The sequence below is a fragment of the Sarcophilus harrisii genome, chromosome 5 (genome assembly GCF_902635505.1).
Source record: "Sarcophilus harrisii chromosome 5, mSarHar1.11, whole genome shotgun sequence".
In the NCBI taxonomy this organism is placed as follows: Eukaryota; Metazoa; Chordata; class Mammalia; order Dasyuromorphia; family Dasyuridae; genus Sarcophilus; species Sarcophilus harrisii.
Window position 1 is genome coordinate 16086618 of NC_045430.1, and position 22854 is coordinate 16109471.

At 50.8% G+C, this 22854-nt stretch overlaps 1 protein-coding gene across 5 annotated transcripts in view; it reads right to left on the reverse strand.

Annotated features, from left to right (window-relative positions):
* Positions 1-22854, reverse strand: part of TOM1 (target of myb1 membrane trafficking protein) — a 47389-nt gene that overhangs the window by 18535 nt on the left and 6000 nt on the right. For all 5 annotated transcript variants that reach the window (XM_031938898.1, XM_031938897.1, XM_031938896.1 and 2 more), the window contains exons 2-6: positions 6231-6315; positions 3904-3982; positions 2954-3103; positions 998-1132; positions 654-800 (exon numbers count right to left, since the gene is read on the reverse strand). In XM_031938898.1, coding sequence (XP_031794758.1) covers positions 654-800; positions 998-1132; positions 2954-3103; positions 3904-3982; positions 6231-6315 — 596 coding nt within the window. The remainder of the gene's footprint in view (positions 1-653; positions 801-997; positions 1133-2953; positions 3104-3903; positions 3983-6230; positions 6316-22854) is intronic.

A 22854-nucleotide genomic window follows, 5' to 3' on the forward strand; every position in this document is an offset into this window, starting at 1 on the left:
AAGGATGAGGGATGGGAGGCTCAGAAAGGTGGGTACCTTGTCCTTGGTTTCCCAGGACTCAGGAGCTTCTCTCGCACCCAGCCAGTTAGCTGAGGCACTAACAATATGGCCTTGGATTTTTTTGGTCTGAATCTGAGATTTCATTGGTATGGGGAACTCCCAGGTGAGGAAAGTCATCTACTAGGACAGATCAGCCCCTTCTCTGCACCTTTTTGTTTAATGAGCTGCCGGGAGCACAGAGAGGTTCAGGGACCTGACTAGGGTCACAGAGCTGACATGGATTAGAGGTAGGTACTGAACTTAGGACCTCTGACTCAGCCTGGTACTCCACCCAGAAAGAAACATAGTCTCTTGTTTATGATATTTATGCTCCAGGATTTTAAAAAAGTTGGATCTTTTGGTACCAGAGAAATACAAATTGTCTCCTAGACAGAGATCTACATGTGGTTGGCACATAGCTCAAGGGAATTCTTATTGATACACTTTTTCATTGGGGAAAACTGAGGGACAGAGGGAGAGACTCCACAGGTTGGCAGGAGATCCTTCCCCAAATGCCAGTGACTGATTCTCCCAACCCGTGTCCTGCAGCAGTGGCCAGAAGGGATCCTTGCTCACTCAGCCTCCTTCCCCGCCGGGGCCCGGCCGCTCTTTACCTGCTCCGGCGTTGGCGTCACAGGCACGTCGTCGGGGGCGGACGGCACGTTCGGCAGGGGCGCGGCTTGCTGCTGGGAGTTTGTGCGCTGGGCGGACTGCGGAACTGAGGAATTCTGTCCTGGCTGGGGCTCGGAGCCGTACACGGACTAGGGACAAAAAGCGAATCAGAGAGGAAGGAGCAAGAGTTGGCTAGAGAAAGGCAGGAGTCCCACCGCTCAGCAGCTGGCCAAGCTCTGCTCTGTCTCTTTCCAGCCTTCTCGCCTCTCGGCTTGGTCCGCACAGGGGATGGAGACGGGCCTGCCCTGGCCTGATGGGGGGCATGAGGGATGGTGAGCCTCCTTACCCTCTGGGGCGTGTGGATGGGGGACAGCATGTCCAGGTCCGTCATGGGAAACTCCAGACCCTTCCTCCGGAGATCTTCATAGACAGCCACGACTCCCGTCAGGTCGGGCGAGCTTCGGAAGGCGTCTGCCCAGGACTGTGAAAGGAACAGAGGGGACAGACCTGGCCGGTCATTGCGCTGACCTTTCCTCCCTGGCCTTCTCGCTCACTCCTGGTGACTGGGCTCCTTACAGCTAGAAGGTGGCTTGGACACGAGGAAAACCAGGGATGCTCTGGGAAGACCCAGAGAGGGGCTCTGGAAGCCAGCGAAAAGGCACTACATTGAGAGGGAGAGGATCCGGGTTCAATTCTCATTCGTGCTACATCATGGAGCAAACCAGGCAACCCGTGTGGCCCACAGTTTCCTTATCTACAGAATGGGGGCTACAGCAGAGGGCTACTACGAGCATCTTTTCTACTGCTCAGTCCATGGCCCCAGACTTATCAGACCAGGTCTTTAGCCTCTTACATTTTTCAGAGCCCCCACAAGGCTTCGAGACCTGGACTCCAGGGCCTCCCTCAAGGCCTGACTGCGTGGCCGGGCAGGCTTCCATACTCCCCTCTCCCTTCCCCAGTGAGACGGCTTTTGCTTGTCTGCCGCATCCCTCACCACTATGAACTCCCTGAAAAGGCCCTTCTCCTGATTCTTTGCAGAGGTGGGGGCCTGGGCCACACAACAAACTCCACTCTGCGTGGCTGGGTGTGTGTGTGTGTGTGTGTGTGTGCGCGCGTGCGTATGTGAGCTTTTAGCTGAAATCTTTGTGGTTTTCTTTTTTATTCTTTGCTACAAGGAGATCTCTGGAGAGGGAAGAGAGGAGTGACATATTTGGAGAACAAGATGGCGGTCCATTTATAAAAGACTGGAAACTCTTGAAGGCAGAAATGATTTCTCATTTTCTGTCTCCACCCCTTCTAGCACCTGCACAGCACCTCACACAGATGTTTACGGAACTGATTCCATACTAGTTTCTTTATCTCTTCAATGATCAGCATCGTCCCTTTCTATCATGTGGTGCTTTCTAGCCTGAGAGGACTTTCCCCCTCTGGAAATGCTACCCTACAATCTTGTGTCACCCTCTCAAGAGCTAGGGAAATCCTTCTTCTTCCCATTTTGCAGATAGAGAAACTGAGGGAAGGGGAGGTCAAGGACTTCCTCAGGGCCTCACAGACAGTCCCCTACATCTCACCCCAGAGAATCTTGCCTAGGACAAGCAGCTGGTGGCTAACTCCAGTGCTAGTACCCTCCCCTTGCACCTAGCAGGACCTCGGCGCACCGAGGCAACAGGGTGAAGCAGTGGATAAACAGAGCATGGGATTTAGGGTTCAGGGAGACCCGGGTTCAACTGGACTCTGACACAAGCCAAGTCATTTAACCACTCTGGGCCTCAGTTTCTCCATTTGTACAACAGGGATAATAAAGGGATTGTGGTGAGGGTCATTGTGAGGATAAAATGAGAAATAGTTGTAGACCTAAAGAGCAATGAAGATGATGAGGAGGTTGTAGGCCAGTGGTCAACAGCTTTGACCCTGAAAGTGACCAAGCTGAACACAGACATGCTGGGAAAGATTGCCCTCCCACTTGGGCCGGGCTCAAGAGTCTCGGGGCCATGCAGCTGGGGCTGGGATGGGGAGCTCAGACCCCTATAACGAGCGGACCAAAAAGGCCATTGGGTCCAACTCATTTTATAGGAGAGGGAACTGAGTCCAAGGGAAGATTTGAATTCAGATACCAATCTACTGATTTTTCCTGCAGGTCTGGCATTGTGGGGATTTTGGCATTCTCTCTTCTTTGGGGGGGGGGAGAGGGAAACGTGGGTTCCAGGCCCATGTGCCTCCTTCTCTGGGGACCCCATTTCCCCCTGGGGATCCCTGCTCTTCCCCGGAGCTCCCATGACCCTGCCCCTTGCCTGGCGCTCACCTGGATGAGCATCAGCACCTTGTCGCTGACGGTGGTGGGCGGGTTGTTCTTTGGCAAGATGGTCCTCACCAGGACGCCTTCCACGAAGTCCTGGCTGGCCACCAGGACGTGGAAGCGGTGGCCACAGTTTTTAACGCAGGTTTCCAGGACCTAAAGGGCCCGAGAAGGAGTGGTGAGAATTCTGAGCAGGAAAGCGCCTGTGAAGAGGCTCTTACTCTTTTCAAACAGGAGATCATTTTGTCAGAGAAAGTCCGGTTCTCTGCTGTGGGGCTATGCGGAGACAAGGCCTCAAATATAAGTCTTTGTCAGAGAAGACCCAAGGTGGGGAGAAATAATAGCCCCGGGGGAAGAGGAAGCTCTAGTAGGTAAAGCTCAAACTGCCCCGGCCCTTTCCCTGCCATTATGGCAAACCTCCTTCAATCACCGCCATTACTAACACCTTCCCCTGCTCCGTTCCCCTTCCCCCACTTTGTTGCCCAGAATGTTGCCCAGCCCCTAGAACCTTGTCCCCTTCTCTGGATACAAGACTTGGTGGAAGGAGATCCCCCCTATCCTCTGGCCGAGGGACCGAGGGCTGGAGAGGGCTCTGTCCCTTATCCCCCACCAGCCATGACTGCCTGGACGCCAAGAGGCCAGTCTGGAGGGGACTAATCCACGTTGCCCTCGAGTCAGTCTCCCACATGGGCTGAGATTTCTGGGTCTCGGGGTTCTAGAACTCCCCAGGTGAAGTGGCAGGGCTGGGGACCATGGCTCGAGGGTCTGGCTCTTCCTGCCATTTTTCTGATTCCCCTTAGCCTGTCCCAGGCTGGGCCCCAGACCCTTCCCCTTTCCTGCCTCCATGACACGGAGGTGAGACAACACGCACATGTGTGGATGTGTGAAGGCTCGGGGGAGAGGCAGATGCAGAAGAGCCCAGGGCGTCGGCGGGTTGGGGGGGGGGGGTCACTCACCGTGAGCGCCAGCATCACCTCGTGGAAGTTTTTATTTCCCACGATCCTCTTCTTCAGGGCACGTAAGGCATCTTTGGGGCTGTGGGAAATGAGAGGGCCTGGCTGCAGCACAGAGGCTGAGGGAGAACCCAAAGGGGGGTGGGGAGGAGAGACACGCCACAGGAAACACAAGCTCTCGGAGCCTTCTTTCTATGAGGAGTGTTAGAAAGAAGGTGGAAGCAGGGGGTGTTCTGGGAACCCTCAGGGCTGAACTGCGGCCCAAAAGCTTCAGTCAGATCACAGATCTGGACAAGGAAGGGCCCCGAGGGCCCCTGAGTCTAAGCTCATTGTACAGAAAAGGAACCTGCGCCCCAGAGAGGGTGGGAGTTCTAGGCCAGAAGAGGCTGGCAAGTCTCTCATTTTACTGATGAGCCAGGTGACCCAGAGAGAGACTCACAGGTGGGAAGTGTCAGGGGTGGGATTCGAACTCAGGTCTCCTGGTCTGGCCCTCCATCTAGTACCCCATGTCACCATGAATCTTGTGGGGGTTCTTGGCAGGTTAAGCGAGTCGGCGATTACTCCCCACTTCCTTTGAAGCCTGGAGTGGCTCAGCACTAATGTTGGGGGCCCAGGTGACAGTCCCTACCACCATCAGCTGGGGGTTCTGGTCTCTCATCTCAGACCAGGCTCACCTGCCTCAGCCTCAGCCGCTGCCCTGACCTGCAGAAGGGGACCCAGCAGGCCGGTCTCTCTCTTAAACACTTACTGTACACTCAATACCAGGGAACCCCAAAGTTGAGGTCACTCAGATAACTAAAATGCAAGTGGACACCTGGGTGTTTTGGAGAAGAGCAAATAATTAAGTGCGGTCCAATGGCTTCAAGCAGGGGGCGCCTGAATTGGGCTTTCAAAGTTGAGGAGGGGTCAACAAGAGAAGGGAGGAATCAGAAAAAAAGGGAGGACCCCACGTTGGGCACATTTTGTGGTGGATTCCTGCCTGGCCGCAGCTCCTGAGTTCCCAGGAACAAAACATGGAGTAAAGGGGGGATCTTGAGGGTCTGACCATGTCATTTTACTGATAAGGAGACTGAGGCAGAGAAGGGCACTGAGGGAGGCTGTTCTAGACAGGAAAGTGCTGGGGAAGTGGCCGTCCAACCTGGCCAGGCAGGAAGCTTGTGCAGGTGAGACTGGGGCAGGGAAGTGGGGATAGACCTTGTTAGACATGGACATACATGGACTGGTTTGACTCAACTATCTCTCTCTGTGTCTCTCTTTTCTCTTTTTCTCTCTCTCTCTCCCTCCCTCTCTGTCTCTTTCTCTTCCCCTTCCCTCTCTTTCTCTGTTTCTTCTCTCTCTCTGTCTCTCTCCCATCTGTCTGTCTCTATTTCTCTCTCTGTGTCTATTTTTCTGTCTCTAATCTCTCTCTGTCTCTTTGTTTCTCTGTCTTTTTCTCTCTTCCATCTCTCTGTCTCTGTCTCTTTCTCTCTTGTTGAGACAATTGAGGTTAAGGGGCTTAGCTCAAGGTCACATGGGTTAGTAAATGTCAAGTGTCTGAGGCTGGATTTGAACTCAGGTCTTCCAGACTGGTGCTCCACCCATCACCCAGCTGCCCTGTTCAACTATCTTAGCTTGTTCCAAGGGAAGGCTTTGTTTCTCCCTGGGGCGGGGGAGTGTTTACAAGGGGGTAAGTGAAGGTTCAGCCACAGTAAGATTTTAAGGAGACAAAACCCGGCCCGATGAAGTAACCAGGACAAGCCCAGGGAAGCCCCGGCCAGGCACCCAGGCCAGGCTTAGTCAACACTAACAACCCGCGTGGGAGATGGAGGCCCCAGTGTCAGGCACAAGGCACACCTTTCTGTGTGGATACATCCCTTCTCGTTGGGTTTTGGACAAGCTCCTAATGTGGACACACGAGAAGTCAGCAAAGCAAGGGGAGGCTGTTTTGGAGGGGATGGGGGTGAATCCCGGGTGAGGGAGTCAGGGCTTGGGTGGGAGGGCCCTAGGGAGGCCAGTATGGGGGAGTGAGGAAAGGCAGCCCCCGGGGAAGGGAGAGGACGCAGTTATGAGAGAAGGCCAGTGGCAGGGAGGGTCTGGCCTGCTGATGGATGCAAGGCATGTTACCGGCACCCAAGGGACCCCCTGCCGCGAGGACTAATTTGGCTGTGGTGGTCCCAGGAGTGGAGTCATTCCCAGAGCAGCCACATGCAGGGAGCCAGGTTACGGCAGGCCTTGGCTCGGGGGGCGAGGGCATGGCTGCCTACACCCGCTGCCCCAGTGGGGTGCTCTCGGCCTCCGCTCCCCAACACGAGTGCGCAGCTTTCCTCCAAGGGCCCCGCCAGCCCCCTTACCCCTCCTCTGTCTCGTTGATGATGTCACAGATCTCCATGTTGAGGGACCAGTCCTCGCTCTGCAGGGATCCATCGGTGGCTCGCTCTGGGGCAAAGAGACCAGAGTCAAAAGGGCCATTTTGGGACTTGGTGACCGAGAATGTGACCAAATACATGGTGGGGTTACTGCTCGTGTCTCCGCTCTGGTGTGCTTGTAACCTACCCCACCTTCACCTCATCCTCGCCTTCATCTCATCCTCATCTCCATTTTCACCTTTGTCTCCATCCTTGCCTCATCCTCACCCCCATCCTCACTTCATCCTCACCTCCATCCACTCCAGTTTCTTACCTGCAGAGTGAAACCTCCCCTGAGCATTCCTCACCCCACATCCCTCCTTTATCCCTCTCTCTAAGTCTCAATCTACTCTTTCTCAAGCAATCAATAAACCCACATTTATCATGCGTACCTACGATGCATCAGGCTACAGGAATACCAAGAAAAACCAACACAATCGCAGGTATCAGGGAGCTTGGGTCATTATCCACTTATGGACATCTGGGGGACCTGGACGCAACACCTGGGGAGGGACTGGGGATGACCCTCAGAAAAGATTCGGGGTCTCAGAGCAAAGGGGGCAGCTGGAGGTGACCAGAAAGCCCACTCCTCTCGGGGGTGAACCCTGTGGGAAAGGAACGGATAGAAGCCAGGGCCAAGGGATCTTGATCACAACACAAGAGGCAGCAGAAGGTGGGCACTCAGTTCTCTCGTTTTCAAAGCTGCCTGACTTCTATCTGCAGAGTGGGCCACGGCTCAGAGCAATGAACACCACTTAGGGCAAATAAACAATTAAGGCCGCACTCAAGCCTGCCTTAATTGGGTTCAAAAAGCTTCCCTTTTACCACTAGTTTGGGGGCCAAAGTCCTTCTCCACTTGCTCTTCTGCTCACCCTTTTAATACTGTTGAAGCCAGGAGCTCTGGCTGCCTTGCTGGTCCTCTGTTTCCCCAGGCCTTTTCTTTGTCTGTCATCTCCCCTGCCTCCCATCTCCCCACCCCACACCGCCCCTGCCCCTGCCCCTACCCAGAGTGCTCTTCCCATGTCCCAGCCTTCTCCAAGTCTCAGCTAAAATCCCACCTTAGCAAGAAGCTTTTTCTGCACTCCCCTTCAACACCAGTGCTGCCTATTTACCCTGGATGTCTTTTCTCCCTCTCTCTTTTACTTAATAGTATTTTATTTTTCAATATTTTGTTTTCAATATTTATCTCTGTAAGATTTTGTGTTCCAAATTTTTCTCCCTCCTCCCCAACCAGTAAGCAACCGATACAGATTCTAGATACACAATCATGTTAAATATATTTCCACATTAATCATGTCATGAAAGAAGAATCGGAACAAAAGGGAAAAAGCCTGAGAAAGGAAAAACAAAAAACAAGTGGAAACAGCGTGCTTCAAGCTGCATTCAGACTCCATAGTTCTTCTCTGGATGCGGGGAGTATTTTCCATCGTGGATCTTTTGGAATTGCCCTAGATCGTTGTGTTGCTGAGAAGAGCTCACTCTATCATCACCGATCAATGGCTGTTACTGTGCACGATGTTCTCCCGGTCCTGCTCACTTCACTTTGTGTCCGTTCATCTAAGTCTTTCCAGGTTTATCTGACACCCCCCTGCTCGTTATTCCTTACGGAGCGACAGCATTCTCTTTCCCACACAGCCTGTACGCCTTTTCTGTGTGGAGCTTTTTGCATGTTGTCTCCCCTCACACAGTGCGCTTCCTTGTGGCACAGTGCCTGGCATACAGTAGGTAGCTAATAAATGTACTGACTTCACACTCTGTTCTAGAGGGTTTCAGGCCAGGGAGGCGATGTAGCCCCTGTACTGGGGAGACGGGTACTAGCAGCCAACCAAGAGACAAAGACAAAGAAGCCAGTGAAGCCGGCCCCAGCCCTCAGAGACTTCGGCTTTACTGGGAAGGTGCAGCCCACGCAGGGAGAGCGCTTCCCTCTCCCTGACCCGCTCTCCGTCCCACACACTGGTGCGCTGCGTGGAGAAAGCACTGAATCGGGGGGTAGGGGACCCAGGTTCAAGCCCAGCTCCATACTTCCACCTCAGTTTCTTCTTCTGTAAACTGGGGGGCAGGGGAGGCCTCCCACGGTTCCATGCTACCCATTCAGTTGCCAAGTGACACTGAGTTTGGCTCTCCCTGTCCCACACTCCCCCAGGCCCTCGCCACTCCTCTCACTGTAGTAGCTGCCTAAGCACGCCCAGGCAGACCGGGGCACCGCAGCACACACGGGCAGGGCCAGTAGTCAGGAAGACCCGAGTTCAGATCTGGCCTCACCCACCCAGGCTGCCTCAGGTCCCTCATCTGTGAAATGGGGATAATAAGTGTATCTGCCTCCCAAGGTGGTGAGGACCACGTATTTGTAAAGCGGCCAGTGCAGTGTTTGGTGCACAGGAGCACCATGTGAGCGCTCGCTCTTCTGACTGCTATCACTATGACACTACCACGACTACCACTGGTGGTACTACTACTATCACTACCACGACTACCACTGTTACCACCCCCCCCCCCCCCCCCCCCCCCATTAACCGTTCCATGTGTCCCGTCCAGGTGCTCTCTGCTCTGACGCCCTCCACACCACTGGGACGCCTGACCCTCTCTGACAACCCTCCTCCTTCAGGCCCCTCCCTTACAGTCCCGCCGGCCTGGAAGCCTTCCCTGTCCAGGCCCCTGTACGCCCCGCGGGCTGTCTGCCCCTGGAGTCCAGAACGGGCTCCTCCCCCGCCTCTGCCTCCCAGTCTCCCCCAAAGTCTGGCTCCGAGGCCTTTTCTGGCCTTACAGCAGAAGGCAAAGCTGAACCACAAGCCCCAGAAGGAAGACAGACGAGGAAGCCCTCCAGGCCCTGCGGTTCAATGGCGCCATTTCCCGCTGGTTTTACGAGGCAGGCCCCTAGGAACCCCACAAACAACAGCTCTGGCGGAGACCCAGAGGCTGGTGCTGAGCACCCGGCCCCCAGCCGGTGGATTCCCGCTGCATCGGTCTGGGGTGACTGAACAGCCCACGGGACCTTGCTGAGCTGCAGAACTGTCACCTGGAAATTTAAGGGGCCTGGACCGCACGAGCCAGACTTGCCCAATGGGGAAGGGGGGGGGCAGGAATCCGCCCTGGGCAGCCCTTGGGGTGGAAAACACAAAGGAGTCGGCAGTGGGAGGGTCTCCGTTCCTGCCTGCTGCCTACCACCTGCTTCCCTTCCTCCTCTGTAAAATGTAGGGGCTGCCAAGGACGGAGGTGATGAAGTGCCTGGGGGGGAGGGGGCATGCCACCCAGCGAGTGGCACCGGTCATTACTCTACCCACTCTGAGAACAGACGTGGGATTAGGAGGGAGAGGGTGAGCGTGGCTCCTCCCCCTGGGCATCTACCCAGGGAAGTCAAACACCTCACCAATGCCCAGACACAGGGTGGCGTCTCCTGGAGGAATGGAGCCCCAGCCCCGGTGGGGAGGCGGGCTCTGAACGGTCGGGCCCAGGACTCCAAGAAGGGCCCGTAGCCTTGGCCAGACGGCCTGCCAGGGGGCAAGGACCCAAAGGGCGAAGGAGCTCTGCTGCAGGTGAGACACAGACCGCCCACTCAAGGCTGTGACCCTCTCCACGTGGGTGTGTTGGGGACACTTGGTCGGCAGCGCCCAGGCCTGGGCAGGCTGTCCCTGTCTACTCTAAAATAAGCTTGACCTCTGTGCCACCCATTCTCTCCAGCATCAAAGAGAGAGGGCGCTGGAAGCGGGCCAGGAGGCTCAGACGGAGAGGTGCCGGCCTAACCTCGGACTCGCTCCGTAGCCAGCAGAGCTTGTGTTGGAGACACAAGACGAGGAGACAAGAGGGCAAGAGCACGACTCCCCAGGGGCAGCCGGGGCTCTCCCGGAAGCTCGGGCCTGGCTGCCAGCCCTGAAGTCTCTGCCCACAAAGCGCTCCATGAGCATGGGTCTGAGACACCCGTGGAAAGGGGGCACATGATAGCTGTCTTGATTGGTGAATAAATACAAACTCACCTCTCTCACTCTAGGTCAGCTCACCCCAATGATTCACATCTCAGCATCCTGCCATTTGAGCCCTGCTCTGTCCCTACATACCGGCCCCACTTCTTTATCTTTGGGAACAGCAATCGAATGGACACTGACGGTGTTTCTGGATAGGACACATGGATCGGTTAATGACCTTATGGAGTAATAACTCACCATTCCTGAGACTCTCTAAGCCCAGTCCTATAAATCTCTTTCCTAGACAACACGTCCGTGTACTTTCCCCCATTAGAACGAAAGCTTCTTGTGGGTAGGGCCCAGCTAACCTTGGTTGACTTAGCACAGTGCCCGGTACTCAGTAGGCACTTACCATGGATTCATTCCCTCGTTCACTTGCTCAGACACTGCAGTGGTTTGGCCATTTCCTTCTCGAGCTCATTTGACTGCTGAGGAAACCGAGGCAAATGGGGTTAAGTGACTTGCCCAGGGTCACATAGCTAGGAAGTCTAAGTGTCTGAGGCCAGATTTGAACTCAGGTCCTCCTGACTTCAGGGCTTGTGCTCTAACGACTTTGTCACTTAGCTGCTCCCACTTCCCTTCTTTTCTTTGGGTACCAAGTGATAAAGTCTCAGGATTGCACTTACACAGCTCCATAACAGCTGAATATCATCAGATTGCCTTGAAAAGAAGCTTTTAAAACATTTATTCCAGGCTTATCAAACACCCCTCCCCAAAGAGGTGTTTTTTTCTGTAGAAAAGGGGCCTTGGGGAGCCTGGGACCCAGCCCTTCTCCCCCTTTCCCACCCAGCGCACCAGATCACATGTACAGGCTCCACCTCTGCAGAGGGAGACATGGATTTCATGTCCTCCAAGCCATCATGGACAGTAACGGCACTACCCGAACGGGGAGCCCTACAAAGTATGTCTGCGTTGGCCATTTTCTCTTCTTGTAGGAGAAATAAAAAGCACAGTAGTCTCTCTGGTTGTTTTGGAGAGACACAACCCCCAGAGGAGGCCACGGGGATTTATTTATACATAATTATCATCATTAGTGATGAACATTCCTGGGCCTGTGGGAGCGGCCGAGCCCAGGCCGTGGGGCCTCCAGTCTGTGTCCTCAAGAACAGGAGGCAGCTCTCTCTCGGCCTGGAGGGGGGCAGAAAGAACCCCACATTTGGGGTCAGAGCACATCGGGCTCAGTCGCTTACTTCTTGGGAATCCTTGGGCAAAACACTTCCTTTATCTGATCTTGGCTTCCTGGTGAATAAAACAACAGGGGGGCAAGTAAAGTAGCTTCTTCTGAGTTTGGAGAAGAGTTCCAGTCCCCTTCAGACACTGCTTTAGCAAATTTGGGGAACCTGACCTTCCGTGGTCTGAATTTCTTCATCTGTAACGTGATGATATTATCTTCAGTGTCCTCTGAAACCACTTCTGGCTTCTAGACTATAATGTGAAGGCCTCGTAGGTCTCCTCTGAAAATGGTGGGCGGCAGAGTAGGGGTATGTCTGTGGGGAAAGTAGGAGTACGTCTGGGGGGAAAGTAGGGATACGTTTTGGGGAAACGGGTACCCGCTGGCTCTGGACTCTGTGGTCTTGTAAGAACAATGTGTGTGGGAGGTGGGACGGGGTAGAGGAGGGCTAGGGCATCCATGGAGAGGCCGGGACTGAAGAAAGGGAAAGAGGAAAATGGGGCAGGAAGAGGGAGGTTAGGAAGAACTAATCCATAGAATAGCAAGAGAAAAAAAGGAAAGAGGCCGTTGGAGGGGGGGGGTGGGTAGGGCTGGAAGGAGGCGGCGAGCAGCGGGCAGACTCACCCCGAGGGAGGGACTCGAGCATCCGCTCTGACAACTGCTGAGTCCTGCTCAACTCCCGGGCAGCATCTCCTGCCCCCGCAGCCAGCAGGTGGCCCAAGTGGATCACAGAGTATTAGGGCAGGGTAGGGGCTCCGAGCAGACCCCCTTGGATTTACACAGCCTGGCACCCCAAATACTGTCCAGCTGCTTGTGTTTGGGGGAGAAGCCGACAGAGAAAACAAGGCAATGGAGAGGGCAAGAGACAGCTGAGCCCCAAGTCTTGGGGTGGCTGCCGTGCCAACCTGTGTCCCCCACTTACCGGCTGACTAACCTTAGTTTTCTCACCTGTAAAATGGGGTAATAATAGGTCCTACTTCTCAGGTTGGGAGGATCAAATGAAACCTAATACATACCTGAGGCACATTGTCAACCTTAAAGTGCTATATGTTAGCTATTGTTAATTAGTAATTAGTTTGTAAAACTGACAACAATAATTCCCGGGATAAAGGAAACACTGTCTTGTGTAGCAGTGCTCTGATCCTGGAATGTTCCACTTGGACACTTGCTAGTCATGTGACTCTGGGCAATTCAATGAGCCTTCCTCATCTGTAAAATGGGGGTAATCACACTTTATTAATTAGCTCTCAGGGTTGTGGCTTTGCGAGCTTTGGACTATGAAATAAACGTCAATTGTTATGACTAATTCCGGACTGTCGCTCATACTGAAGGAAAGACAGAAAGCAAAGACCTTGGAAACTCTGCCAGATCCCTGGCTTAATTAGGTTTTCTCTGAACTGGGCAGACTCTAGACACTCCAGGTCTGAGACTAGATCCATGCCAGTGCCATAGAGAGCCACACATTTCTGTCCCGGGTCCTGCCAGCTTGATCTTGTGGCTCCTACAAGGTCACCTGGAAGGGCCACTGTCTGGATTGGTGAAACGTCACCATCTCCAGTTGAGGAATGGCTGCAAAGGTGGCCAACGGAACGGGGAGAAGGGCCCACAAGGCCTTTGGTGGGAGGCAGGCTGGGAGCCTCATCTTAAATTCCTGAAGGATTCTGGGCAATTGCCAAGGATGAATGAACTTGAAACTCATTAATTAGGAATTAAGAACTACAATGAAGGTCTTCCTGGGGGTATTATCTCTTCGGAGGTTTTCTTCTGTCTTCAAGATTATCTCAAGCATATTCGTTCTATAACTTTTGTCCTTATGTCACCCTCCTTTCTAGAAAGATCTCACTCCCTCCTCAGTGGAATATTCCTAACAAGACAGATTAAAGGGGACAACTAGATATGGCACAGTGAGTCGAGCACCGGTCCTGGAGTCAGGAAGAGAGCAAGACTCTTAACACTTTCCAGCTGTGTGACCCTGGGCAAGTTAACCCCAACTGCCTGGCTAAAAAATAAATAAACTAAAAAATGAAATGAAGATTTGCACTTTGGCAAAACCAGCCAACATGCTTTGTGTTTATGACACCTTTATTTATTTAAAGGTGAGACACTAAAGCCAGAGAAGGGGCAGGCTTTAAGATAAACCTCATGACCCAGTCGGGCCCAGAGACGGGTCCCACTCACTCCCCCTGGGACTCTCCCCAGTTCCCAAGTCCCTCTCCCAACGGAACCTGTTTGACCCAGATGACATCACTACCTCCTGTTTCAACAGCCCCTGTGGAAGCCAGTGCTGCCAGCCCCAAGGCCAGCACTCTCTGCCGTGCCGCCTCCTATCTGGAGGAAACTGGGTTCACAGCCTATCTCATGACCCTCACACGTCTCTTGGCAGGGGTCAGATGGCCTCTACAATCTCGCTCTCAAGCGTCTCAGCATCTCAAAAGCCTCAACTGGCTTTTGAAAAGGTTATTTTTAGAAACCGAGAAACAAATCCAGAGGTCAGATGACCAGAATTCCATTTTCACATGGTCCTCGGAGGATGACCAACCCAGGGCGGGCCTTCCTCTCCGAGGCCCCTGGTATTTACTCTCTGGGTATTCTGGCACATTCGGGCAGCCTCCCCTCAGAGCCTCAGTTTCCTTGTCTGTAAAATGGGTCTTGTCATTTTTGGTGAGCTCTCTGGGGGCAGCGGTGGTGAGTTCTGCCTTTCTCTGAAGCCACAGTGCTTAGCAGAGTGCCTGGCATACAGCAGGCACTTAATCAGTGCCCGCTGATTTGATGGACTGGACCACCCGGCCTGGTTAAGGACAGCTCTAGGTCCTTATCTCAGATATGATCCCATTTCATTAACACATGAAAAACTCATGATGAGCAGGAGGAAACAAGCCATCACCAGAGAGAACAGGCCTCTCTTGAGCTCTAATTTCTACTAAATCCCAGAAAGTCCAGAAGGCCTGGCAGAGGGTAAACGTGGCCCAGCTCTTCCCTCTAAATAGTCAAGACTCACAAACCCAGAAAGAACTGAGCCTCCGTTTCCCCCTCTGTAAAATAAAGCTAATGAGACTCAAATCACCTCCTTCCCAGACGCATGAGACTAAGTACTTTGTAGATCTTCAGAAGTGACCTAACGAGTATTATTGTTGGCCATTATTCTGGGGTGCTGTAGAGGAGGAGACTTCTAGGGTCTCTCGTCTCTAGTTACCAGCCCACCTACCAGTGACCCCTCAATCCTTCAGTTAAACTCCAAGGGGAAGGGATGATAATATATACTTAACGGAGGCAGTCGCCAATTTTTGTGTGTCTTCTGGACTCCATCGGCAGTCTGCCGAAACCTCTGGACCTCTCAGAAAGTATGTTTTTATCTACAGTTATTTTCAATGGGATTTCTCTTTCTGTCTCTTGCTGCTAGATTTTGTTGGTAACATACAGAAATGTCGATGATTTGTGTGGGTTTATATTATATCCTGCAACTTCACTGAAGGTGTTAATTGTTTCTAGCAATTTTTTAGTTGATTCTCTAAATGTGCCATCATGATGATCCAACCATTCTGGAGAAGAATTGGAAACTATGCTCAAAGGGCTATAAAATTGAACACACCCTTTGATCCAGAAGGGTCACTATTGGGTCTGTATCCCAGAGAGATCATAAAGAAGGGAAAAGGACCCACATGTGCAAAAATGTTTGTAGCAGGCCTTTTTGTGGTAGGAAAGAACTGGAAAATGAGTAGATGCCCATCGGTTGGGAATGGCTGAATAAGTTAGGTTATATAAAAGTCATGGAACATTATAGTTCCATGAAAAATGTTGAACAAGCTCATTTTAGAAAGCTCTGGAAAGATTTACATGAACTGCTGAGTGAAACAAGCAGAATCAAGAAAACATCAACAGTGAGATTGTGCAATGATCAACTATGAAAGGCTTGGTTCTTCTCAGTGGTTCAGTAGCCAAGGCAATCCCAACAAACTTTGGATGGAAAATGCCATTTACATTCAGAGTGAGAACTGTGGAGACTGAATATAAATCAACACATGGTAGGTTCACTTTTTTTCCCCTTCTTCTGTTCTTTTCTTTTGTTCTGATTCTTTTCTACCAACATGATTCATAAGAAAATACGCAAAAAAGGATGTACATATATGACCCTGAAAAAAATGTATTTTTTTTTTACATTTAACTAGGGAAAATAAAAATGAAAAAATGTAAATAAGGAAAAAAATGCCATCATATTAATTGGAAAGAGTGATAGTTTTGTTTCCTTATAGCCTACTCTAATTTTTTCAATTCGTTTTTCTTCTCTTACTGCTACAATTTCTAATAAGATATTGAAGAGATAATGGAGATAATGGGTAACCTTGTTTCATTCCTGATCTTGTTGGGAATGCTTCTACTTATCCCTATGACATATAATGAAAAGCATGTTTTTAAATCTCTAAAATAAAATGGATGGGATTACCAAAAACATCCATCATATTGAACTAGAAAATATCATATAATTTCAATAATACACAAAAAATATGAAAAACAACAATCAACCCAACAAGCTCACATACTCCAGGCTCAATAGAAGCTAATTTGGTAGTGATTAAGAAACCAAATTCTGCTGACCGACACCAGGGCCAATTTTGGGATATGGTCTGGGCAGACAGAATGAGTCAGAAACACAGGTGGGACTCAGTGAATCCCGACCAACAATCCTTTGGGATGACACAATGACAGGGCCATTCTAAGGAGGAGGAGCTTTCAGGCTCCTCCTCCCCCCTGGACTACAGCAAGGAATCATTGGAGAGAGATCCTCCAACTGGTGGCCCAGGCTCACTGACCTCCGATTCCTTCTGTCTAACACAGGCCTGGAGCCATAGAGCTGAGGGCAGGGGCAGCTCTCCCACAAGCATACATCAACACCCTTACTTGGAGTCTCTCCAGAAACAGGCCACAGAGCCCGAATGGGGAGACAAAAGACTGAGCTCTCAGTCCATCACAGATCATGGGAGCACAAGCTACTCCATCTTCTTGAGGCTCAATGCCGCCATTTTCCAACTTCCCAGGGTTACTCTGGGGAAAGGGATTTGTAAATTGAAGCAATGGGGAAACGATGATGATGATGAACTGACTGGGCTCACAGATGTCAAACCCTGGATACTGGTCACTAGTTGGTTAGAACATGGAGACGCCAACAGTTCCCACATCATTGGGTTTCATAACTGTCCAGGCCCATGAGTGTTACTTTCTTGAAGACCAGAGACTATAAGAAGAACACTCATAGTGGAGCCAGAGGATCTGAGTTCAAATCTCCTGATATCTTACTACCTAATGTGACCTTGAACCATTAGATTCCCTTGGCCTCCATTCCCTGCATTCCAAACTTGAGGCTCCTTTTGAACAGAAATCTGGGCTTTTCTGAACCTGGTCCCCTAAGTGTAGACATCCAGCCTCCATCTAATGACTGCTAGTGACCAGGAAGGGGGGGAGGGGGATAACTGGGGAAAGTAAGGAAGAATCAGGTCTAGACCTTCCTCATATTGAACCCCAAAGCTGCCGAGCTGCCAGCTGTTGGTCCAAGTCTAATTCCTACTTCCACCTGATATTTGAAAAGGGATTAAAATCTCTCCCAAATCTTCTCTTTTCCAAGCTAATTGGTCTTTTGACCAGGTCTCTTTACACAACAAGGGCAGCTAGATGGTTTAGTGGATAGAATGCTAGATATCAGGGAGACCTGAGTCCAAATCTGGCCTGAGACATTTACTAGTGACCATGGACAGGTCATTTCACTGTTTGCCTCAGTTTCCTCATCTGTAAAATGAGCTTAAGCTTAGAAATGGCCAACCACTCTAGTACCTTTGCAAGAAGACCCCAAACGGGATCACGAAGAGTAAGACATGACTGAAAAACTACTGAACAAACAAACCACAGCATGATTTCTAGACCAATTCATATTGCTTATTCTCTAGATTTCTTCTAGAACCCATCAATACCTTCATTAAAATCTTCTGGAACCCAACAACCTCATTAAAGTCTTTTAGAACGCAACACTCTCATTAAAACCCACTAGCACCCAACACCCTCATTAAAGTCCTCTAGAACTTTTTAGAACTCATCAACAACCCTTATTAATATTGCAGCACCCTGACATCCTATTCTGTTCATCCTCTCTGGGTGGTAGGCCTAGGGAGATCTTCTGGCTGCAGCCTCCTAGAGTGAGTTGGCCATGTTGAACTCTGGCCCCCTCCTTTATTATAATACCCCAGAATAAAGGCCAGCAGTAGAGATTAGGTCACTCTTGAAGGTTTACAAAGCCTTTATCTCATGTGGTCTTTATAACCATCCCCAGGGGGATGTGATTTAAGCATTATTATCTTTATCTTACAGATGAGGAAACTGAGGCTCATTCCTTCCTGTTTTGGGAGGCTTGGCTGTTTATAGGGAAGGGCAGGGCCAAGTTAACCTCAGATGGCAGATCTTGTTCTTAAACTTCAAAGCCCGGCAGCCTTAGGTACCTTCTGGGACAATGGCAGGCTTAGAAAAAGGGTCACATGTTTAGAAGCAGTTTTCCTTAAGCCTCTGTACTTGCTTAGGACATAGTTTCCAAATGATTAATTCTCAGGGAGTTGAGGCTCGGTGCAGTGTGAGCTGTAGTCTTAGTCTCCTGGCTGCCACTCCCTGAGCCAGATGCCCCGCCCTGCCCTGTCCTGCCTCCCTTAACCCAGCTGGGAACCACAAGGGAAATCACATTATGCTTTCACAGTAGAGGAAAGCACTCCTTTCTCTCCCACATCCCCAAATGGGCGGCATTAGATTTGCAATTGAAACTTCCCATGTGTGTAGTGTCTTCCATGAGAATAAAAGAAGAGGGACCATCTAACTTTTCTACTTGTATCCCCAGGGCTTAATAAATGCTTATCCATCCATCCCTTCTTTCATCCATCCATCTACCCACTCGCCCACCCATCTATCCATCCATCCACCTACCCATCAATCCATCTACCCATCCTCTACCACCCACCCACTCATCCATCCATCCATGCAGGGTGGCTAACCAGGGGCTAAAGGCAAGAAGGATTCTGGGAAGATGGCAGAGTAGGTCAGAATGGCCACGGGAGGCTGTTAAGACAGAGGGTGAACCCTGTGTGACAACACCAGAGGCTACCTTAGCCATTGAGGTGATTTTAGGAAGGGCTCGGGAGGTGAGGAGTTAACCTTTCCTAATCCAGGGGCTCCGGCATGCTAAGGGACTTTGGATAATAGACGATCACAAGGAAAGGCAGAGAAAATCCTGGATTTGCTCCTTTCTCTGCCCCAATGGGGAAGAACAAAGCCTATTCACTCAGTTTTACTCAAGGCAGATGCCAAGACCCAGATTCCCAAGATGGGATTAGTCTTGGAAGCTGCTTGATCTCACGGTGTGAAACCCAAGCCCTGTGTGAATCTGGGTGCAAGACAGCTTGGGCTCTCTCGGCACAGGGAAAGCTTTGCAGGCATTGGACAAAGAATCAAAGAGACCCTTGCTGAGACTCGGTTTCCTCATCTGCAAAATACCTGTCACAGCCTTGTTCTGAGGGTCAGGCATGATGTTTGTAAAGCTCTTTAAACACCAGCAGCAGCCATGGCACCTCAGGGGTCACTCCCAAATGACAAACTTTGGTTATTCCCAGGTTTCAAAGGCAAAAGATTGTAGCTGATTTGGATCAGGCAGTGTGGCCTGATGGAAAGAGCACTGGATTAGAATCCTGACTTTAAAGCTGCCTCATCTAGGATCATTCGACTCTGGCCCTGCTTCTTTCAGGCCTCAGTTTCCCTTCCTGTAAAATGAGGAGGGTGGCCGCAAATAATTTCTGAAGGTCGCTCCAAACTCTAAAAATCCATAGTTTCTTCTATTTCTTGAAAACCAATTGTGATTTTCATTCTGAACTTAAGGTGAGACTCCTTCCGACCCCAAGCAGCAGAGTGGTCCGCGGCAGTGCCGTGACGCCTGCTCCTTCCTGCATGCTCACCCTGGGGAGGTTTCTGGGAGCTCTCCCCAAGTACTCCCGTCAGCTCAGTCCATCCACTAACCCCACAGGCCCCCAGCACTGGATGTGCAGCAGGAACTTTCCTACAGTCAGCGGTCTACGAGGCCGGGCCCTCCCCTCCAGCCCTGGGATTGCTGGAACAGCATGATTCATTCTCTTTGGAAGCCGCAGGAAGGGCCCTAGCACACCATAATCACAGGACTCAACAAATGAGATCATCTCCTCTTCTTCTTGCTACTCTCCCCCCCCCCCCCCCCCCATGACAGTTCTGGGGCTGAAGATAATGTCTCACTGGGTGTTCCCTCGATACACTTAAGTGCCCAATGAGCAGTGACCTCATTCAACCAGAATAAGAAGCCTATCTGGTAGTTATCTAGCTTCTTGGATACCTCCACTGAGGGGGACCTCACTACCTTTCAGAGGCAGCTGACTGCCCTTTCAAATAGCTGTCATTTTTAGGAACTCTTCCCTGACATCAAGGCTACCTTTGGCTCCACGCCTCTCATCCGCCAGCCCCGGGTTCTGCCCTCTGGGGCTGGGCCCAAGCTGAGTGGCTCCTTCCCCAAGATGACCCTTCCAAACTCAAACACGGCCCAGACTCGCTGCCTCTTTCCAAATCCTCACTCCTCCTCTGAGACGCAGAGGTCTCCTAGAGGGAGAGGCTGGAAAGTTACCGGACAACAAGCTCTGAACCAAATCTGGAAGAGGGAGGACCTCCGCGGAGCCACAAAGAGGAACTGCGGACTCGGCCACAGGCTGGGCTCATTGAACTAGGAGAGCTCTGGGGAAACGGTGGCTGAGAAAGGATGACCCGGAGGTTTCAAATACGGCAACAGCTCTCTCCAGAGAGGGTTCAAAAGCCTGGGTTCGTGTCTTTGCTTTCATTCAGTACCTATGGGACTTCAATGAAAAGCCCTTCTCTGAACCTCAGTTGTCTCATCTGTAAAATCTATAACACCAGAACCACTGAAGTCCCAGGATAGAAATGAGCCATATGTAAGTGTGGTTTCCATCGAAGGGCAATTTCCTAATAACGCTGGGTTGTGCTGAGCATCCTGGGAGAAATCCTGGGGCAGCTCTCATTTGGAAGGAGAACCTGGGATCTGTCTGGCACAGTTCAAGTATTCATACCAAAAGCCACCATCACTTTTTAAAATAGCGCTTCCCTCAAAGCTTCATGATGTCAGGAGAAAGGAAGGAAGGCCCTTCTCCCCTATGACATGTCGCCACTTCCAACTTGTGGTAGGACATGGACAAGAGAGGCACTGAATGGCAGCCTGGGATGGGGGGAAGTCTGTGTTGGTGGAGGGAAGCAGCTTACAGATCCACTGGAGAATCCCTACAATGTTCCTCGCAACTCAACATTTAAAAAATGAAGGCCCCAAATGAATAAGTAAAAAACTGTTTTGCATAACCACGAGTATAAGTGATATCCTGGTGCTTCATTTCTCAATGAGCAGGGAGAGCTGCAGGGAGGGGGAGAATCTGAGCTCAAAGGTTTAAAAAAAAAGGATGCCCTAAATAAATGAATTAAAAAAAAAAAAAAAAAAAAAAAAAAGGAAACAGTAAATTAACAATGTGCCTGGAAGTGCAACCATCAGAAAGGGAACACCCAGGGACATGAGATGATTTGCCATAATCTGCTAGGAATGGGTGAGGAGGCCTCACACCCAGGTTGCCCCAAATCCAAGAACTGTGTCCTTTCTACAAAACTACAACTCCTTCCTCCCTTCAAATATCCTGTTTCCACCTGTTTTCATAAGACTTCCTGGGCCCCTTAATTCCTGTCTTTATACAATCTGCCCCCCTCTCCTCTCTGTATCTCTTCTTTCCCTCCCTCCCTCCCTCCCTGTTTCTTTCTGTCCTTGTCTTTTTTCTCTCCTTCCCTCCCTCTCCCTTTCTGTCCCTCCTCTCTTTCTCTCTCCCTCCCATTCTGTCTCTCCTTTCTCTCTCTCTGTCCCTGCCTCTCCTTCCCTTTCTGTCTCTCCTCTCTGCTTCCTGTCTCTCTCCCTCCTCCCTCCCTCTCTTTCTCTCTCCCTCCCTCTGTCTCTCCTCTCTGCTTCCTGTCTCTCTCCCTCCCTCCCTTTCTCTCTCTCTCTCCTTCTGTGTCTCCGATTTTGACTTTCTCTGCACCTGGACAGTTCTCTGGGTGGGACTGCTTTGAAACGCCCAGCCCCAGCCCCCCTTCCCCTGCCTTTCAGCCCTGTCCCAGTTTGCCCTACCTTTCCAGGCCCCGCTCTAGAAGGGCCCTCATTTCGTTCAGCCAGCACTCACTGAACGCCTCTCACGTGCCTCCTTTGGGCTGACTCCAGTCCCACTGGCCTTTTCACAGCCATTATTCCCCTCAGTTCTGTGATACTCTCGGGTGGGTGGGGCAGGGATTCTATCTGTTTCAATGTTGGGTTGAGACAAGAGACATTCAGTAACTTGTGTCAGACCATGGGGAACCCACCAGGCTGTCTTTACTACAGAATCTCACTGGGTTAAGAATTGGGGGAGAGGCAGTTAGGTGGTGCAGTGGACAGAGCACCAGCCCTGAAATCAGAATGTCCTGAGTTCAAATCTGACCTCACTTAACAAGTCCAAGCTGTGTGACCCTGGGCAAGTCACTTAACCCAATTGCCTCAGCAGAAAAAAAAAAAAGGAAGAAGAATGGCGGGGACTTGTAAGAGATACCTGCTCTGGTTCTCTTCTGCTTTATGATACGACCTTTACTACCAGGCTGTTTAATGTGGTGTACGGTCTAGCATGCTTGTTGAAAGCTAATTTCTGCCAGATGATTTTCCTGTTTTTCTAGGAGTTCATGTCAAGTAGGGCATTCTCCAGGTAAATTTCTTTTTTTTAGGGGAAAGAAAGAGTTAACAAACTCTGGGTTCTTGAGTGCAATTGTTCCCCATTCTTTGCTGGTTGTTCCGTCCCAGCGATCCGCTTCTAATTGTTGCTATAGAATACAAAGACCAGAAGTGAGCTTCCTACTTTTTGTCATTGTTGCTCTTGATATTTTAGATCTTTTCCTCCTTCAAATGAATTTTGTTATCATTTTGTCTAGTTCTCAAGATATTCCCTCGCTAGTGTAGTTGGGAATGTCTCTGCAGGGAAGGACCCAGAAGCCATCTACTTCATCCTCCAGCACACCAGGAATCTCTTTGCTAAGATTCCAGCCTGAGGAGCTGAAAAACCAGCTCTTCTTATCTTCTCTGTTCCACTTCAGTAAAATCCACCTTCTCCTACTTCCCCCTATCTATATTCCTGCCCTCTGGGGTCAAAAAGAATTAATCTCACTCCTAAATGGTGGCCCTTCAAATTCTTGGAAGAAATCTATCAGATCCCACCTATGTTTTATCCAAATGAGACACTGGGCCTACAAAGGCAGCTAACAAATATAGAACAACTGCAACTGGATGCTACAAAAATACAGGCCTGAATTCAAAGAAGATATATGAGAA